The sequence below is a fragment of the Leptinotarsa decemlineata genome, unplaced genomic scaffold (assembly GCF_025532065.1).
Source record: "Leptinotarsa decemlineata unplaced genomic scaffold, Ldec_3_MD MMD2_tig00078422_RagTag_RagTag, whole genome shotgun sequence".
NCBI classification, from domain to species: domain Eukaryota; kingdom Metazoa; phylum Arthropoda; class Insecta; order Coleoptera; family Chrysomelidae; genus Leptinotarsa; species Leptinotarsa decemlineata.
In genome coordinates, this window is record NW_027412747.1 from 13999115 (window position 1) to 14019217 (window position 20103).

General features: G+C 36.0%; 1 protein-coding gene across 1 annotated transcript; it reads right to left on the reverse strand.

Annotated features, from left to right (window-relative positions):
* Positions 1 to 655: 655 nt before the first annotated feature.
* On the reverse strand, positions 656 to 19710 carry LOC111512976 (uncharacterized). Its single transcript, XM_074186157.1, has 3 exons — positions 19472 to 19710; positions 6030 to 6349; positions 656 to 957 (listed from the first exon to the last, which is right to left on the reverse strand). Exons 1-3 carry the CDS (start codon positions 19590 to 19592, stop codon positions 706 to 708), a joined length of 693 nt encoding a protein of 230 aa, XP_074042258.1. The 5' UTR covers positions 19593 to 19710; the 3' UTR covers positions 656 to 705.
* Between the last annotated feature and the right edge of the window lie 393 nt (positions 19711 to 20103).

Consider the following 20103-nt stretch of genomic DNA (forward strand, 5'->3'; position numbering starts at 1 on the left):
GAAGAGCTATGTGGGTTTTTAAATTGTTTTTTGTTCGACCTATATATATCTTATCACAATTGTTGCAAGGAACTTCGTAAACTACATGTGACTTTTCAAATAACGGATCTTCATCTTTCAATTTTGAATGTAGTTTAGTTAAGGGTTTAACTTTCCTTTGTGAAATTTTTATATTCTGTTCTTGTTTAAAAACGTTTATGATTTTGATGATATATATATATATATATATATATATATATATATATATATATATATATATATATATATATATGAGCTGTTTTCTCGGGTTTCGCTCCGTGTTCTGTGTATTTTCTCCCCATAAGGATTATAAAAAATATATAATATATATATATATATATATATATATATATATATATATATATATATATATATATATATATATATATATATATATATATATATATATATATAATGTAACAAATAGTGGACATAACACTCCAAAAAGTGGGGTGTCCGCGGTTTGCCCCCCATTTGGAGTGTTATGTCCACTATTTGTTACATTGTTGATTTGTATCATACACCCTCGATAAAATATATATATATATATATATATATATATATATATATATATATATATATATATATATATATATATAAATATATATATTGTGCAAACATTATTGATAATGAGCAATTATTGTTTCACAAATATATTTCATGTAATTTTCCAATTCTCCAACAGAACTATTTATATTTATTGATAATCTTCTCGTCATCTGATAATTCATCAAAAGGAATACACAGTTGCTGTTCTTCTTCCACCACTTTTGTTGTTTCTTTACCTTGAAATTTATCGATTATATTGTACGGAAATCTAACAATTCCAGCGAAGATGCACTCGATAGCACAGTTCCAGGTATTTTGGAAATTGTAGGCACTCCTCTCATGGTCAAAAGGTGGATCGTCACATTGTCCATACGGTTTGAAACTTGGAATCTGTAAAAGGATGAGTCATTGAATATTTTAAATAATCTATTTATCACGGTCCAATCAGAAAACTGATTGTCCGGCAACACTTTTTTTCAGCAGAACTGAAATACTCTTTTCGATATGCTTTCATCAAATATTAATCATCAGCACAAAATTATTTTCAGTATGAAGTATCAAGTTGGCATAAGCTATAATGAATAGTTTTTCGATTGTATTGGTGATCATACAAAAACGTGAAATAACAAATCACACTGAAATTGATGATTATGATGATTCTGATTTTTTGGATATGGTAGTAGTGTTTATAGGGGTAAATATTCTTTCCACATATTCGAGAACCCAGTTCTTCGTTGAGGATTGGATGATGTGGATTGAGGATGTGGTTAGATTGTGTTTCATTACTAGATGAAAATCAATGAATGTGACATGTTCAGAATGAAGTAATTTAATGAGTTTATCTTCTAGTTAAGACATCATAGTTTCATGACAAAAAGATCATCTTCCACAAACTGAAATAGTTTCAACTATTAGGATTGTTTTCAATTATTCACCTCTTCAAACTTTCATATAGAATATAATCTGCAAAATGACTACCAAAACAACTTCTTTTCCGGTTAATACACAGATGACAATGTGAACATTAGAATCAAAATTCACTTCAATAAAAAAATCTCTGAACAATTACAAATTCATAAACGCGTATTGTACAAAAAAAAGTGTTTTCTAATTTTGTTTCCTAATATCTCAATTTTAAAATGAGTTACTCGAATTTTTTGGTAATTATAATTCTCCTTGGAATGTTTTCATTACTTTTTCTCCTATTGATTACTTTGTCGATTCTCTGTGAATAATTTTTAGATTATTTCAAGAAATTCAACTTGATTGAAGATGCTTCTGATGTTTTACATAGAGATCAAGATGATGTTTGGCTTTGGTTTGAAGAAAACAAATTCTATTGGCAAACTTGACGATTTTTCAACACAAAAAAAACTTTGTCATCAACAGCTGAGTGAACGACTCAACTATATATCGTCAACTAGCACACTTAGTAACTGATGGCTATCGATGTGTGCCTAAATCAGAGATACCTACAGTTCAACAACAAATTTCATAAACAGGATTCAGGTTCACCAATGGGCTCACCGCTCAGTCCACTTTTAGCAGACATATTTATGAACAGCTTGGAGACCACTATAGTAACTTCTGACCTGGATAAAAAACATATTAATTTTTGGTACAGATATTCAGACGATATATTCGCCTGTTTCAGAGGTACTACAGGATTACAGCTGAACCCATTTATAACATTCATGGATAATCTCAATAGCAACATTCAGTTCACACTCGAAACAGAGATGGAAAAATAGATAAATTTCTTAGACCTGACCATTACACATAATCAGAATATATTTGTGTTCAATGTTTTCAGAAAACCTAGTTATACAGACATTACCATCCCAAGCGATTCTTTCTACCAGACAGTCATAAATTAGCAGCCTACAATTCAATGTTGCATAGAGCATTCTCACTGAATTTGTATGTTAACAATCTAGCTGGGGAAATTGCTATAATCACATAGATAGTTCATAGTAATGGTTTCAAGGCAGATACTATCCAGAAGTTAGTCAGAAAACAAAGCCGTAAATTCACTTACAGATTAATATACCCTCAGGTCAAACAGCCAGAAATCAAGAAATGGGTAACTCATATTTTGGAAAAAGAACAGAGATAATTGCGGGTTTCTTTAGAAAAAAAAATGTGGAAGTGGCATTGAGACCAAATGCCAGGTTATCTGATTTCCTTTCCAATGTCAAAGATGAGGTGGAGAAGTTGGAGAAATCTGGAGTTTATAAGCTTAAGTGTCCGTAGTGTAATAGTGTTTATGTGGGACAATGTGGCCGAAATTTCCAAAAACGATATGCTGAACATGAAAGTTCCTTCAGACTAGGTAAAAATGATTCGACGTATCTGTATCTGTGGAGTAGGGAGGGCGAGTGTAAGCCCACAGCACTTAGGCCACATGTGACCCATTGTTTATCCTCTCGAGGAGTTGTCTTCCTAGGTCATCGTCCATCCTGTCCTTTCCAGGAAGGTGGACACGTCACTGGGAGAGATCTCCTTTATATCGGCAGGTGTAGACCAAGACACACTCTCTTATTGACTATAAATCAGGGCACTCGAACAGGACATGCCTGACAGTCTCATCTTCCTGTTCACACATCCTACATGGAGGCTTGTCCACTAGCTCCATATTATGGGGCTAGTGGACACTGTCAACTAAGGAAACCGTTTTAAAACCATTCCTTGGCATGCAGCCACAAGTTCCCGATTCGGAAATTCTGCACTATGCAAGGAAGGGTTTTAAACTCAATTATTTAGAATCCTTGGGAATTCACAAGCATAAGCATTGCGGGTGTAACCTGTTAAATGATCAAATCGATTTATTTTACTCCCTGGTTATCAAATTAGCAAATCCGCAGTGTCACTAGTAAACAAAATTCAGGTACTCAATCAATCTAAGAACCTATATTACCTACAGTGGTGCTATTTATTGGCTAATGTGATGTTCAATGCATAAGTTTGAAAATGTCCTTATTGGACGAAAGTGCGGTAAAGTTAGTAAAAAATAAAAGTTGTAAAAAAAATTGAAAGTTTCAATTCTGTTTTCTTCATTAATAATATTCTATCTCACGAATAATGTTGTTTTGCGACTCGGACCAGAAACAACCAATGTCAAATTGTAGAATTTCGAGACAGGCTTTGAAGTCATGGTTTAGTTTCAATGATATGATTTGATTAAAAAAATAATTTCATCAGCATGCCAAGGAGGGTTAGGGACGCCATCTTCTAGTTATGATGTTGGTTTATATTTATTCAAAATGTATACAAGGTGGCATATCGAAAACTTGACACGGGGATTTTGTGTAATAATATTGTGGGTATGGTCAATTTTGAATTGAAGAGGCACATTTTATTTTTCTACATGCAGCACCATTGTTTCAGTCCTCGAGCAGTGGGGTGAACTACCTCGAAAATGTAAATTGGGGATAAGGGTCGAGTGGCACATCGTGAAATTATTGAAACCGTGTTTACATTTCATTAAATCATGATGAAACAACACAGTTTACATTATTTTCGTTACAAAAATGAGGTTAAAATGACCACCTACAACTCCAGTAATGCAATTATATCAATTCTCCTGGAAAAGTACATGTGCATTCTGTAGCAGTTCATGAATGACCGTGCGACGCTTATTCGTGATTAGTTGTTATTAAACTTCTAGTGTAGCGGATTGAGTTGCATGAAGTATGCGACGATCTCATTATGAGATCAGGTGCACTCAATTTGTAAAAAGAACTGTAACGTAACGAAATTGTATTATTATTATTATTGTTATTATTATTATATATTATATGTAACTGAATGAAAAAAAAAAGTAGTGTCGTCCAGTTCAAAACGTTTATTACTAATTACATAAATTCTATAAATCTAAAAGACCTGCGACAGTGAATTTTTCTAGAATGCCGATTTCTGACTCTGAACACTTCATTTATTGATTGTGGTGTTGCCATTGATATTACTTTTGTTGATTTCCTCAATAAAATGAGCGACAGTAAATTTTTTGTTTTTACCTGAATGAAAAAAATGGAAGGGGGTGTAGTTGCTAACAACAGGGTTTCGAGTATGATCACCATATCAGAATCAGTTCCCCAACAAACAAAAATTGACGTCTTCTTTGAAATTTTCGATTACACGTTTCTGAGTTACAAGAGTTCGAACGCCCTGTATAGTGTCATGATATAGTTCAATCGACTCAGATCTCTCTGCAACAGAGAACACCATTGTTCAATTCAGTTCAGAAGTACAATACTATACACTTCTGAAAAATCACTAGATCAATCAACTAGACACAAATACTACACATTCTCTCTGATATAAATTGGGTGCTCATGGTTAGAAGAAGTCGGCGAAGGTCATTTTTTGCCTAGTCCCAATTGGCAGAGGTTCTACTGATGGGAAACTTATCGAAGTGCTTGGAGAGATGGTAGTGACGCTCGAATCGTACGGACGAGAGTTAACGTGTATCAGAATCGGATCTCTTCTACTGAGCAGTGCCAGCTGTGGATGCTCTTTTTTGTTGGGTTTTTGCCTTCAGGAAGTGGCTCATTGGTGTCCAACCATTGTCCTTAATGTCCACTTTTCATCACATGTTACTATCCGTTCCCAAAAAGGATCGTTTTGGTTGCGCAAAAGCATAGAAGAACAGACCTCAAAACGTGACAATCGTTCAAATCGTGGAACACCCACTTTTTGAGCTTTTCGACTTTTTCAATATGTTCCAAACCATCAAATTCCGCATGAGAGCGGACGCCCAGGTCTTCCGAACTGCCACGCACTATTTGTGATGGGTCAGTCTCCACCATGGTCCTCAAATCCTCGTCCTGGATTACTGTAGGTTAATCACCTCTGGGCTTGAGGCTGAAGTTTCCAGAATGAAATTTCACAAAACAACGTCGAATAGTTGATTGATTTTTTGGACTATTTTGGCAGCACTTCATTTCAGTCTGAATTCATAGAGGAACATTTGTTGAGAATCGCTTGAAGACATCATATAGTGATAAGCTGAAAAGAGGCGGAAAAAATGAACAGCATCAAAATATAGATCACAAAATTCTCCAACGATTAGTATATACCACGACATATTTATTGCGATATGGAGCTTCAAAAACACATGACATTCGAATGGACAAAACTTCTGAAACAACCTATTAACTGGCCCCTAAACAAAGTGACACTCCACCAATGATTCTAAAGTACATTTCTAAGAGGTGGTTCACCCTTGAGCTTGAGAGTTAACGTGACGGTACCATCGATAAGAGAACAAAGTTTTTTTTTAACCTGAAATCGTCCTGTCTGAGAGCTTTTCCACATCTACGATGTTATCACACAATACCAGAGTGTCCAGTTTTCGTTGGGACCCCTATATAGTTGATTCAAATTGTCTTTGACGGATGTTCTTATTCTAAGCCACTGGGTTTTTCATGAAATGAGTTCGATATAGTATTCACCAAACTCACCCTCAGAAGATCTCGCTCAGCTTCACATGACGGCGGATCCCATTTTCCCATTTTTTTCTTAGCTGGTTCCTTGGTCATGGTGCAGTAGGTTCTGTACAAATTTTGGGTATCTTCCATGGAACCCCATATTCCCAAGTCGTATGTGACGTATATGGCTGCTGCAGCGAGTGCGGCTTTCAAACCGAAACCAAAAATGCCAAATACCCCTCTGGATGGTCTTCTCACCTTTGGAGCGCATTCGCAGTGTTTCGGAGGACACATCCTCTTCAGTTCTGCTCCCGTGCATACTCTGATAACTTTCGGTTTCAGCCTACATATTGCTAAGCGAGTTATGGTTATATAAATATGAATATTATTATCAAATATTCAACGAAAGTCATTTTTTGTAGAGGAAAAAATCAGTTTTTTATCGACCTTTTTTTGGGTAATGGTTACCTTCCACAATCTGAAAAAATATAAAAATTATAATGGAGAACTTTATACAAGTGTAGAAGGGCAAACTTTTTAGTTTACCCCGATAAGTTACTGCGTAAAAATCAAAGTATTTTTCACAAAGAAAAATCTTCTATTTATCAGTAACTTGTCGTATTTCACAATTTTGCCTATCAAAAAAATATTAAGAAATTATACTTATCTTTTACGTTTCGGAGGCCAAAATCTGCCTCCGTCTTCAGAAATGGATAAAAATTCAAATAAATATGCAGTTATTCCTTTTTTGAGAGCTTATTTCTTTACTTCTTCGACAGATGTCAAAGAAGTTTTGAAATATGAAATTATGTCAATGTTATTGATTGACAACTGAAATATTCGATGTAATACAAGGTACTCTCCGATATCAGTTTGTTGCCATTTCGCCACTATCCAAAGTTTTCTTCAAGATGGGTAGCCAAGTACGATCTATTTCTAAGGAGCTATTCGAGATACAATTCTCTTCAGACATGAGAATATACGCTGATTCTTTTAGCTTACGTCTCTTAGAATGAGGCTCATTGGTAATCTTTCTTGTCCTATTCCATTCCACCCGATGTTCACCGTCTGATTTTAAAATGTGTTCTGATAATTTTGATCCTGTCAATTGTCTATTTTCTATATAATCTCGATGTTCATTCTCACGCACTTTCAATGGTCTTGAGGTTTCACCAATGTAACTTTTACCACAAGAACAAGGTATTTTATAAATACAATTTTTTGTTTTTTCTTCAGTGTTGTTGGGTTTTGTATGTGTGAGTAATAAATAACTGCATATTTATTCGAATTTTTATCCATTTCTGAAGACGGAGGCAGATTTTGGCCTCCGAAACGTAAAAGAAAAGTATAATTTCTTAATATTTTTTTGATAGGCAAAATTGTGAAATACGACAAGTTACTGATAAATAGAAGATTTTTCTTTGTGAAAAATACTTTGATTTTTACGCAGTAACTTATCGGGGTAAACTAAAAAGTTTGCCCTTCTACACTTGTATAAAGTTCTCCATTATAATTTTTATATTTTCTCAGATTGTGGAAGGTAACCATTACCCAAAAAAAGGTCGATATTATCAAATATTTTTGAAAAAATTGACAGTCCGTATTTATTAGTTCATAAATGCCGAGAATATCTGCAGAAACATTGCTGAACCCCAATTTTCCTTTTTATAACGTCATTATTGATAAAATTTTCCTGATGGAGTTCATAGTTTTCAGGAAACCATTTTTTGAAATTCATTTACAGGAAGTTTTCCGACTTGAGAGGGTGATTTGGTAGGACGTTTCGGGAAAAAATAAGTCAGGAATTGTTTTTTTGCTGATATACGGATCATTGACTTTTTGAAAAGAAAGGAATTCAGAAAATATTATGAATATCTTCAAACGGAATCAGTTGAAATTTGATACAGCTCTTTGAAATTATATGAGATACATTCAGTCCTTACTGAAATGAAATCAGGTTCAGAGGCTTCTCTGTAACGACTCCAGCCATCGATATTGAGAAAAAATTTCAAGTAGCTGAAAATACAACTATCAATATTATTAATGATTAAGAAAGCTATTGTATAGCGAAACATATTTCGCGGTTTTTGTATAACCCTTTATATATTGAAAATCATGCAATGTACTATATTATTGAATTACACGTCTTCAATCTATTATGTCTGATGCAAACAGAATGCATAGTTGGGAATCACCTTGTATAGTAAATCTTCACTGTGCGGTGTATAATCTAACGATTAAAATTTCCATTATTTTATTCAACCACCTCTGACATTTCTTCGACATATTTGTTATTGAATTTTCCTGCGTGCTACTCCAGCAGTTGAAAAAATAAATAATTTCGGACATATTCTCACTGACCCTTCCGCCATGGTTTTCCGAGCTTTTCATGTCGCTCCAGTAACTGATGTTCCAACAAAAACCAAACATCATGCCCATCGCTGTCGTCCATTAGATGGTCAAGCAGATACAAGTGTCGATAAATATTGACAACTTTTGTCCACACATAATTGTTTGTGGCCGTGTTGGCAGTAGCCGAAAGCGCTTGTTCTGCGGGTTGGACTGTACAATGAAAACAAACCGTGAAAAATAAAAAATGAAGTGTATTTAAAAAGTTGAAAAACAATACAGAACCTTGTTCAGAAAAGGACAGGGTTATCTGTCGACTATTACAGCTTGATTGGTATCAAAACTTTTTTGTTGTTTACATAAATATATGGTTTGATCGAAGAAACGCCTAATTCATTATAACTAAACCAAATACGAGGTTGGTCATCGAAAATAATGCAGATATCCATTAAGGATTCGAGGATGAAGATTTTCAGTATTTATACTGTATAAGTCAATGACACATAACATCACAGGTTATTCTACACAGTACACGATAGTCTGATGAATACCTTATTCATAGACTTCCTTGCCTCATGTGGAAAATGGCTCCAAAACTTCCACTATTTCTTACTGGACGTTACCTGAGCAGATGGTTTTATGCTCAGGTAGGTACCTTTCTTTGTTGAGAATCAGGACCAGCTTTTGTCTAACTTACCGAAACATTATGTGCCAATTCGAAAACTGGTTCATTATTGACAACAATGAATCTTCAATCAGTGTCTTAACCTTGAGCTTTACCGATTCCTCAATGACTTCATCTGGTCCGGAGCGTTTTCATTAGTGAGTCAACTGCAGCATATAGCTCTATCATATAGCTTTCCCTCGGTTCCATCTATCTACAGTCTTCGGAAAAAGTTATGTTACGTTTCCTTCATTTATGGTTCTCATATAGTTTTCTTTCCTTCCTGAAGTGTTTTTTTTCATATTCTCCATGACGATTTCTCACTCCTATCTATATACACCTCCACTTAGTTGGGGTTTGACCCTCGTTTTCCACGACCATATGCATATTGTACCCATTCTGTCACATATACGAGTACTCGTATACCCTCAACATTTGCATTTGCTGATCTCCACGTTGATAAATTTGCATTCAAGTTTTCTAGTGGCAGGGCTTCCCTACTATCGTTTCGGATGTCACTCATTGCCTCATCTATACAGTGCGGACTTAATTGTCACTCCCCTCTCAACTTTCGAACGGGGCAACATATCAGAGTCGGACAAAATTTGTACTTTTTGATAAAAAAAGCAATAGGGTAGCATCTCTTACAGCCAAAAGGACGCTACATTTTTTATTTCAAATACATTCGAGGATCTTGTGACATTTACTTTTTCGAATTTACATATCCTGTTGCCATTGATTTTTTAATTTGGGACAAGGAATTCCGTAATTCCGCCAGACTTTTTTCAACATTTGTTTATTAGAAAGACACATGCATCAAAAACGTCATTTGCAATAAATATAATGTAAAGCGATTTTCGGCCAATTTTCCTCTACGAATTCGAACTGAACCAAAGCGTTGCAGAAAAATTACCAAGGTATTGGGCAATGATATTGTTGAGGAACTCATTGACGTTGACTTGCAAAGTTTCGTTCCGGAGATTTCAGCCTCGAAGATGAGCCTTCAAGTGGTCGACCTACAGTGATGCAGGAAGAGGATTTGAGGATCCTGGTGGATGGTATAAAATGTATTGGAAAGGCCAAACATTTCGAAAAGCGGATGCCTCTCGATTTGAATGAACGACAAAAATTGTTACGTTTCGAAGTATTTTCTTCTTTGCGATTCTTTTTGGGTTGGATAGTAACGCGTGATGAGAAGTGGATCCTTAACGATAACAGAAGACGTTCAGGACAGTGGTTGGACACTGATGAGCCACCCAGGCACTTCTCGAAGGCAAAAACCCACCAGAAAAAGGCCATGGTTACTGTATGGTGGTCAGCGGCTGATGTGATTCACTATGAATTTCTGCAACTGGGCCTGTTTAAAAAAAAAGGCCAATTCTGTTCTACGAGAAAACTTACTGAACAGTCTGTGCAAAAAAATCTCTTCGAACGAGAGAATAAAATCTACCCCGATTATATTTGGAATGTGTCGCTTTGTGTAATAGTTTGTTCACCTTCCTTCCTATATTTTGACGAAGACGAGAGAGTGGATGAAAATGCCAAGAATGACCAAGAAGTTTTAATCAACACTAAAATCCTATTCGTATCAACGTGGCTTCATAAAATATTACATAACATGCGGTCTGACTGGATCGAAGGTAGATAACAAGATGCGAAAGAGTTTTTAGGTTTTCTTTTGAATGGACTCAAAGATGAAATGTATAAGCTGAAAGAGTTAGTAAAAAGATATATTGAAAATGAAAAACCTCTCAGTGACTCTGTTTCGAGCAATGATTCAAATAGTGAATGGAACATAATGGAATCGAAAAATGAAGGATATCCACCCAGAAAGATCGACACCACCAGTACACCGATAGGTGAGACCTTCGAGGGGCACTAAAGTCGAACATTCATCGTAACGGGGACCACATTACTCAGAATATCCAGCCTTTCCTCACCCTGCCACTCAACATTGAGAAAGTGAAGACTGTCAGAGGAGCGCTCGTGCTACTCGTCTCCAAGAACAGTTCAGAGGTACAAACTTCGTCGAAAACAAACGAGAAGGTCGAGGCGTAGGAGCAAATTATGTTCTGCAAACTTCTCGTCATCCTCATTTTGCATCTGAAGTTATTTAAATACGACCACGACCGTTGCACGGAGATTATCAATGGTTTGGATTCTGATTACGACTTGAAGATTGATTCGGCATTGGTATCGTTGGAAACACAGTCTTCAACAGAGCAGCACTACGCGACCGATGCTTTCCACGTCGGCTACAACTGCTGGATGAGGTACGACGATTCTTCGGTCAGGACCGTGCAGGAAGAATACGTACTGAAACCCCAGGAACGCAGACCCAGGACAGAGATATCAACCTGCCTAGGAACCTATGCGATTGTATTTCAAGCGGAAATTTACACTAATATGTGCAGAGAAATTTGAAGAATACAACTACATTCACAAATCAATAAAATATTATCGGATAGTCATGCGGCGTGGGGAGCTCTTGGCTCCAACAATAACGTCAACAACGACAACGTCTAAATTGGTAGCAAATTACCAAAAACGACTCTCCTCGATAGAAGGATTCAACAGATTTTCTCTGGTCTGAATTCCTGGTCATACTGGCCTGGAAGGTGATAAGGCTGCTTACTCCCTTGCAAAGGAAGGTGTTGCAAGCAGCTTCATCGGACCAGAATCTGTTGCTTTGGGCTTTGCCAAACAAACATTGAACACCTGGATGGCAAGAAGATTTATGGACTTCTGGCAGAATCTTCCAGGATTGGCTCACTCCAAGGCGTCTATTCACCCTTTGAAGCTTGATACCAAACAGTTGTTGGATTACAGTAGGGATGAACTACGATGTCTATTAGGCCTTCTTACAGGTCACTGTCATTTGAATCATCAAAAGCAGAGACTGGGACTATCAGAAGACAGTGCGTGTCGCCTCTGTTTGAAAAATTATGAAACAGCAAACCATATACTTTGTGCCTGCTCCGCTGGGGACCGAATCAGGTTTTTAGAATTCGGCATAGCCGTACTCTCATCATCTTCCCTGAAAGACCACTCACCATACAAACTAATCAGCTTCGTTGAGGAGCTGGGTTTATTTGGTCGAGTGTGAATAGGTGTGAGTCACAATAAAACCTTGAGGGTTACGACAGAGGGTCTAGGCCTAACCTAACCTAATATTTCTTGATTTTATCATTTTTTCAAATGGAACAAAACACGAATAATCTTGAATTGGAAATTGAAAAGGTGGGCTGAAGTTGAAAGCTGAACTGTCAGTTCTTTTTCTATCGTATAAATAAAACATCAAAAATGAAATGGAAATCTGAAACTTTCGCAAGAAAAGACAAGTATTGACGGATGTTTAACTATTTCATAATGATGAATCGAAATCACAGCAATTCAAACCGTTTTTCTCGAACAAAAATGCATTACATCGAAAACAAAGCGGAAAATTGTTTTGAACGAGCACTTGATGACAAGCGCAGAGATACGAGTTTAATAGTGGAATTTATAGTCAATAAGTGGTGTTCCATATAGCCGTGTACGCTACATTGAAGTGGGTATAAAATAAATTCAACAACTTTGTAACAATGAACAGAACATAAAGATATAACATCGATGTGGAAATTATGGGATGAATTTAGATAGAAAATGTGAATCCTGTTTTTTTCATATAGGTTCATCTCAACAAGTTGGTAACAAAAAAAAAACAGGTGGAAAGAGGAAATTATGCAGCAAATGAATATAGTATGAATCGAAAGGGTTATAATTTCAGGAGGGACTAATTTTTGAAAAAGAAAGTTTTTGGCTTTCTACTACTTTATTTTGATACAAAAAATGTGGAAATCTTCCAAAAAAAGAAAGGAAGTAATCAATTTCAAAAAAAGTAACTATACATATAGATCATGCAAAGTTCGTAGAAAGTATTGCAACTCTTTCTTTGCTCACATTTCAGAACTGTTCATGAACAGATAAGTCATGAAAGGAAACAAAATGTTTCCCATTGCCGTACCCTCATGTTGCCCATAAAAACATTCGGCAAACTGAAAGCAATTTTGTTTCATGCAAATTTTGGTCAGCCTGATGTACTCTTAGACTACTTTACCACTTATTCCATCATCATCGAGAAGTCCCTTCAAATATTCAATTGTTTTCGGAACCAGATTGTTGGAATGAGTTTCGCAAAAACGTTTGGGAAGAGGGCAATTAGCCAACGACACTGCAGTGTTTTCCTGCGTTTGCGGAAGAAATTGCCATATCTCAAACAGCTTAAGAAACAATCAAATGCAGTCATGAATCTCATACTGACATGTCGGACAGTGCAAATAAACCCCGTCAAATACTATTCTGAAGGTGCTGGTTGACAATGTTTCATGGTGAAATTAATTAGCTTGGACTCCCATTGTCAAATATGATATAAAATAATTTCAAATCCCTGGAAGGAAGAACGAATCAAATTGAAAATTGAGATGAAAAACTGAAGAATAATTATATTAAGCAAATTATTTATATCAAATTAGACAATGGAGGTCCAAACTATTGAAATTATATTTTGTCAAATTATCTGAAAAAACAATTCGTTCAGGCCAGTCTCACATTACCTACACTGAAGGTTAATGGACTGATACCTATCAGAAAACAACTACTTCCCTGGCAACAATCGATTTTAAATAAATGGAATACACTTGCAGACCGGTTTTGGGCTGTTTGGCCACTCGTCAGTGCAACGTAGTGTCTATCATCAACATAAAGTCGACAATTTCCGACAATTGAAAATTGAACTCCTTCAGAGGATCATGCCTCATGTTTGTCATCGCTCCATCTGTCTGTGAACGAGGTAATCAACCGCATATCCAAAATTTGCTCAATTCCTCGAATAAGGAAAAAAACCTAACAAATTGAGTGCACATACTTGGAGACTGGCTGTAAATCAAATCATCTGAAAGAACAATTCGTTCAGGCCAGTCTCACATTACTACACTGTGGGTTAATGAACTGACACTTATCAGCAAACAAGTACTCCCCTGGCTTTTGTTATTTGTTTGAAGGTGGTTGACAATAATTGTTGGGCATTTGATTGGTTCGGACTTCCATTGTCTAATATGATATAAATTGATTGGAAATTTCTGAAAGAATCTATGAAAAGATTATCTGAAAAATAACAATTATATCAAGCAAAAATAAGCTGAATTTAGAATGGAATAAAATGGAAGCAACAATCAAAAAATCAAACTACCAACACGAGCTGAAATTTGAAAAGTATCAACAAGAAATGAAAATTGAAGATTGAAAGATTCCAAGCCAAGTTACTTCACGACGTTTCGATTGTTTGTATCCACAATCGTCTTCGGGCGATAACTGGAGATCTAACTATTTATAGGTCATTTGAGTGTTTCCACCTATCCCCTCTTCCCTCTCTCCGCTTCATCGGTTTTAGCGGGAGCTGACCGTTTGACAGTTGGTCGTGATCTGCTTGATTATAGGTTTACATATGTTGCGTATCTCTACGCTATCTAGGCTAAATGCATTGTTGGACAATATGTATGCGGCTTCTTTGAATTTCCTCCTTGTGAATTGTGCTCGGCAATGCGAACTTTCGATGGCATCTTAGTTTCACCGATGTATCTCTCCACTCGCAGGGTATCCGGTAAATGCAATTCTTGGTATCGCAGTTCGTGTTTGGTTGCCTGGCTTTTATGAGGCTGCTACGGATAGTGTTCCCAGATCTGAAGCAGGTTCTGATGTTATACTTGGATCCAATTCTTTTTATCCTTTTCGACAATATCTGATATAGGGAAGTAAAAGTACTGATTGTGATGGTTTTTTTTCCTTGTGAGGCTCTTGCTGTCTTTCAACAAAAGTCTGTTCCATCATCACTTTGGAGTAACCATTCCGTTGAAGTGCATTTTTGATGATACCTAGTTTTTTTCGAGACTTCCCTTTATATATTTTATGTAGTTTTCGTATCATGCTTTGCAAATATACGTTATCGAACAGTAGTGGTGTTGACAAAAAGTGGTGGTTATTTCAACAAAACTCGAACACGCTTATGTATCTAATTTTTCTCAGTTACACCAAGTTCACTGCAAGGTCCTCCACCGTGTACTGCGGTGACAAAAGATCATTCAGTTTAAGCCTTGAAATATTCAAAGTTTTGGCAAAAATAAGAGAATTTTTCAATTTTTGAATTGAGCATACGAAAAGTTAGCTGAATAAATTACTAACTAATTCAAAGTTAAAATATATTTCACCAATAAATTTGTTTCAAAGTTTTCAATATATCAATTTGAAGAAACCTATTAGTTATAAACAGTTTCAAATAGTTTCACCAAAGAACCATCAACATCAGCATTCCTTCATCACCCATTTCTCTGTGCACATTCTGAAGTTCAGATGAGCAGTCTTTTTACATTATACAGCGTGACTCACGGTCGATGGTAGGTTAGACGTTTCTGGAAAACGAAAAGCATGATTTTTCTGAAAATTTCACCTCTCACATTTCCTTACCTGTTCTATCGATCTAAAATATTTTCAGCATTGCGGCGTTGCCACTTCCATCAAAAAGTCCTAGCAACTTTATATTTTAAATAGAACACCTCGTATATTAATACATTTTTGGAATCGCTCTGGTATTTTAATACTTTTTCGTTGATAATGTCCTATATCTATCTCTATCTGTTTTCGAGATAAAAAATAAATTGTGCTAAAAATTGTCCAATATTATACACATGAACAAAGTGATCAAATCATTGTCAGAACGTGTGAAAAATTCTACCAAATGTATTCTGAATTAACACCAATGAACAAAAGGAAATTTGTGAGGTAACAAAATAATTTCCTTAACTATGGCTCAAAGATTCCAGGGAACAACTGTACCAAAAATCAGTCATTTCTAGGTGGAAAGTAAGATTTTGTGAATAGAACAGAATAGGATGATTCAAAATAACAAAATTGTAAACAAAATATCACATTTTCACAATAAATGCTGAAAATGTTGTACATTACATTCTAAACACTTCAAAATGTTTTTTTGTACGCGACTTGTGGTTGCTTTTTCAATTTCCTGGGGATCCAGATCTTCAATACTCCGCACTATTCGCCGTCGCAATTCTTCTTTGGTAGGCACTAGAGTACTGTATACCCTTTCTTTCAAAACACCTCATGAAAAAAGTCAAGTGGCGTGAGATCAGGTGATCTCGGTGGCCAATCCCACGGCCCTAAACGCCTAAACCAACGAACGTCGAAAAGTTCGTTGGTTCGTTTCCTGGAAACTTTCTGGGTGGAATGAGCTGGCGCTCCGTCCAGTTGAAACGACGAATTCCTATATTTCTCTAAAGGAGAATTTTCAAGAAAAACGGTTACAGTCGTCCTTAATATTTGGAGATATCTTTCTGCATTCAGTGTGTCTTCATAAATGAAAAAGCTTATTTCATTGTTCTTCAGAATACAGAAAGCATTCAAGTCAAATTTTTCTTGAAAACAAATTTCCTTTGTAACCTGAGGATTATGATCAGCCCAAAAATGTTTATTCCTTTTATTGAAAATATCATCCCTCGTAAATTTTGATTCGTCGCTCCAAATTATGTTTTACAAAAATTCCCGATCTTCCTGTGTATGAATCAAAAGGGATTCACAAAAATGCATTCTACGTTCGAAGTCTTCTGCTTTTAGAGCTTGAACTTTGGTAAATTTATACGGATGCATTCCGTGATTTTTCAAAATTCGTTGTACTGGAGCATGTGATACACCTAAATCTTTTTCTGCCCTGCGAATGGAAGCTTATGGATATGCATAAAAATATGCCAAAACGTTAACAGTATTGTCCCCATTTGAAGTAACAGGTTTTGGTAATGTTGAAGGCGCTTCTAACATGGAGCCATAGTTGAGGAAATTATTTTGTAATCTTACAAACTTCCTCTCGTTCATTGGTGTTAATTCAGGATACATGGCAATGATTTGATCACACTGTCCGTATATATTAAATAATTTCATAAGAATTTCGTTTGAATAATCAATATTTGCATTCATTTTTGACGATTTTTTGACGGGGTGTTCCATTTAAAATAATATAATTGCTAGGACTTTTTGATAGAAGTGGCAACGCCGCAATGCTGAAAATATTTTAGATCGATAAAACAGGTGAGTGAATGTGAGAGGTGAAACTTTCAGAAAAATCATGCTTTGCGTTTTCCAGAAACGTCTAACCTACCATCGACCGTGAGTCACGCTTTATATGTATATACAAAAATATACATGTAAGTGAAAACATATGGACATCTCTCCCACATACGAGAGTGGGTGGAGGGGAAAAGAATAGAAAAGGTGAAATGGGGGGTGGGAGAAAAAGCAGGAGAAGACTTCCATGTTGAGCTCCAGGACATCCCATACCCTCATAGCATCTTCCGCCTAAGGCTTTTGGCTTCTTGCCAAGGCTTACGCAAGAGTTGTCAGGATGTCGCACCTCGGTACTTGATGGTGTACTGTTGGTGTTATTCAGAATTCAGGTTTGTCTGTAGCCTCCTGGGATATGTTCATGCAAAAACTAACTAAGAATACTCCTTGTATCACACGTGACCCATGAACAATAACAATCCTAGCTAGTTTTCTGTTTGAATCTGTTTAAAATTTGTTTTTATGTTAACCAGCTGTCACACCCCTACGAACGACAACCCTCAGAAGTCGAAAATTGTGCGAGCTAAGGATTAACGAGGTCTAACCTTTCAACGTGTGATTCTTAACACGGGTTGGACGATAGCAAGTGGAAATCGATCATTCAGCCTGGGGCTTGAACCACCGACCAACACGGCAGTCAATTCCAGCGATCGCGTCGTTGATGAAAGATATCAAGAGATTCATTTATCAACCAGTGTTCACCGGACTGAATATGATATCTTCTAATTGCCGTGACGTCCCTCGTCAGCGGGCTCTTCGGATAAAAAGATCTCAAAGAATTCATGAGACAGCCTTCTGATATGATCAGTGACCGTCTCAACTCATGCCCGATCTAACAGGTCATTCGTGCGAATACGGAGCACCTTATTCTGCATCGTCCCAAGTCTCCGCAAAGGAGTCCTCTTGAGGCTGCAGAATACGGGATAAGCGTACGATAGAGCTGGTCTGATTACTTGCTTGTAAATTAGCAACTTGTTGTCAACACTCCATCCATGAAATACACAGAGGAATGATATCGAAATAAGAAAATCTGAACACTTCTACCACGACTGAATTTCGAATGGGAGACAATAATTTGAAATTCGGGCAAATACCACTAGAGCAAGTTTTAGTGTTTTTCTAGAAAATTGAAATATTTTGTGAAAGAAAGTTTTTGGTCTTCTACTTCTCCATCTCGATATAAAAAATGTATGAATCTTCTCAAAGAAGGAAGAAAGCAATCAATTTCAAAAAATTAACTATATACAGAGATGTTGTATCATGCGAAAAAGAAAAAAAAAGCCGTTTCGAAACATCTATTTTCATATAAACATTGAATTACACGAAAGAAAAATATTTTTGATGCAAATACTATAAGTATATGAACGCTGAATTATACAGAAACACTTTTCTCTATTCCGTTTGTATTCCAAACATTCGATTGGGATCGAATCAGATATCATTCACAGGATTCCTACACAATATAATCAATAAAAGAAGTAAAATTCCACTCACATGGAACACTGTCATCCTCACTACTAGACATCCGATGTTTCGCCGTAAGCCTTATCGACTCTTCAGTAGCAAATACGTAATTGCTTTCGCAGAGCCGATGAGGAATGTGTCTTACAGCGAAACATCGAATGTCTAGCAGTGAGGATGACAGTGTTTTTTCGTATAATTCAGCCTTCCTATAAAACTATTTGTTCCGAAAGTATTTTTCTTTCATGTAATTCAATATTTTTATGAAAATAGCTGTTCAGAAAGGGCTTTTTTTCCAGTTTGTGTCTGAAAGTTACTTTTTTGCATGATCTACACATCTTTGTATAGAGTGGATTTTTTTAAATTGATTGCCTCCTTCCTTTCTTTGGGAGATTATGACAATTTTTGTGTCATCAATCGTTCGATAGATGACTTATTTATTTTGTAGAAATTCATGTTGAATATAGAATAAAGAAAATACTTTTGTCTAGTTTCTACTGTGTTTATTTATTCGTTACGACCGGTTTCTGTAACGGTTTCTGTAACTGAGTCACTTGAAAATGGCCTTATAAGCCGAAACCGGTCGAAATGAATAAATAAACACAGTAGAAACTAGACAAAAAAGTATTTTCTTTATTCTATATTCAAAAAATATATCCTTTCAATTTATATTTTCTATACTCCGCACTCTAATTCACAGCCTTGTTTTGATGAACTTTAATCACTGAATTGAAACAAAAAATCATATTCAATATTCACTAAAAAAATCTATTGACTCGTGTCAATTTAGAAATCCTTCGAGAAAATATTCAGAACATGATGAGTGAACACTTACTTGGTTTATATTTTGGGCGAATCTCTTCTGAACATGGATGTGTCCGTTTTTGCTTCTCACCACTGGGTTGTTGGTAAACTAAAAGATTGGTTTTCTTAACACATTTCTCCTCCACACTCATTGTGAATTTGAATATCAGACATGAAGGTACTAATAATTTCGAACTATGATGATTCTATTTGAAATGTGAATATTCTTACATTAGTGACAGTTATGACAGAGAGAATTTCAGATTTGAGGACTGTCAAATATTTTGATAACCCAGAGCTTATAATGTTCTATAGCAGGGGAGCCCACGATGCAAAATGGGGATTTACTCGAGCGTCATTGAGACATATTGGGTTGCAAAGCTTAGATGATAAAAAAAAGTTATATAATATATACCTTTTCATCGGTGGGGGAAGCGGCTATAGCTTTTTAAATATGTAAAAAAATACTGTTGTATGGACATACTCGAGCGCGTCAGATATTGATAGCATCAATGTCCTACGTATTTTTAATAATGTTGGTATGTTAATCTGATCGCTTGCATGATGTGGGTGGTTGTACGTAAGGGTTGAAGTTAAAAGAAAAAAAAATCATCGAGCGCGTCAGATTTTCTAAGGGGGTGTTGAGTGCAACAAAAAAAAGCT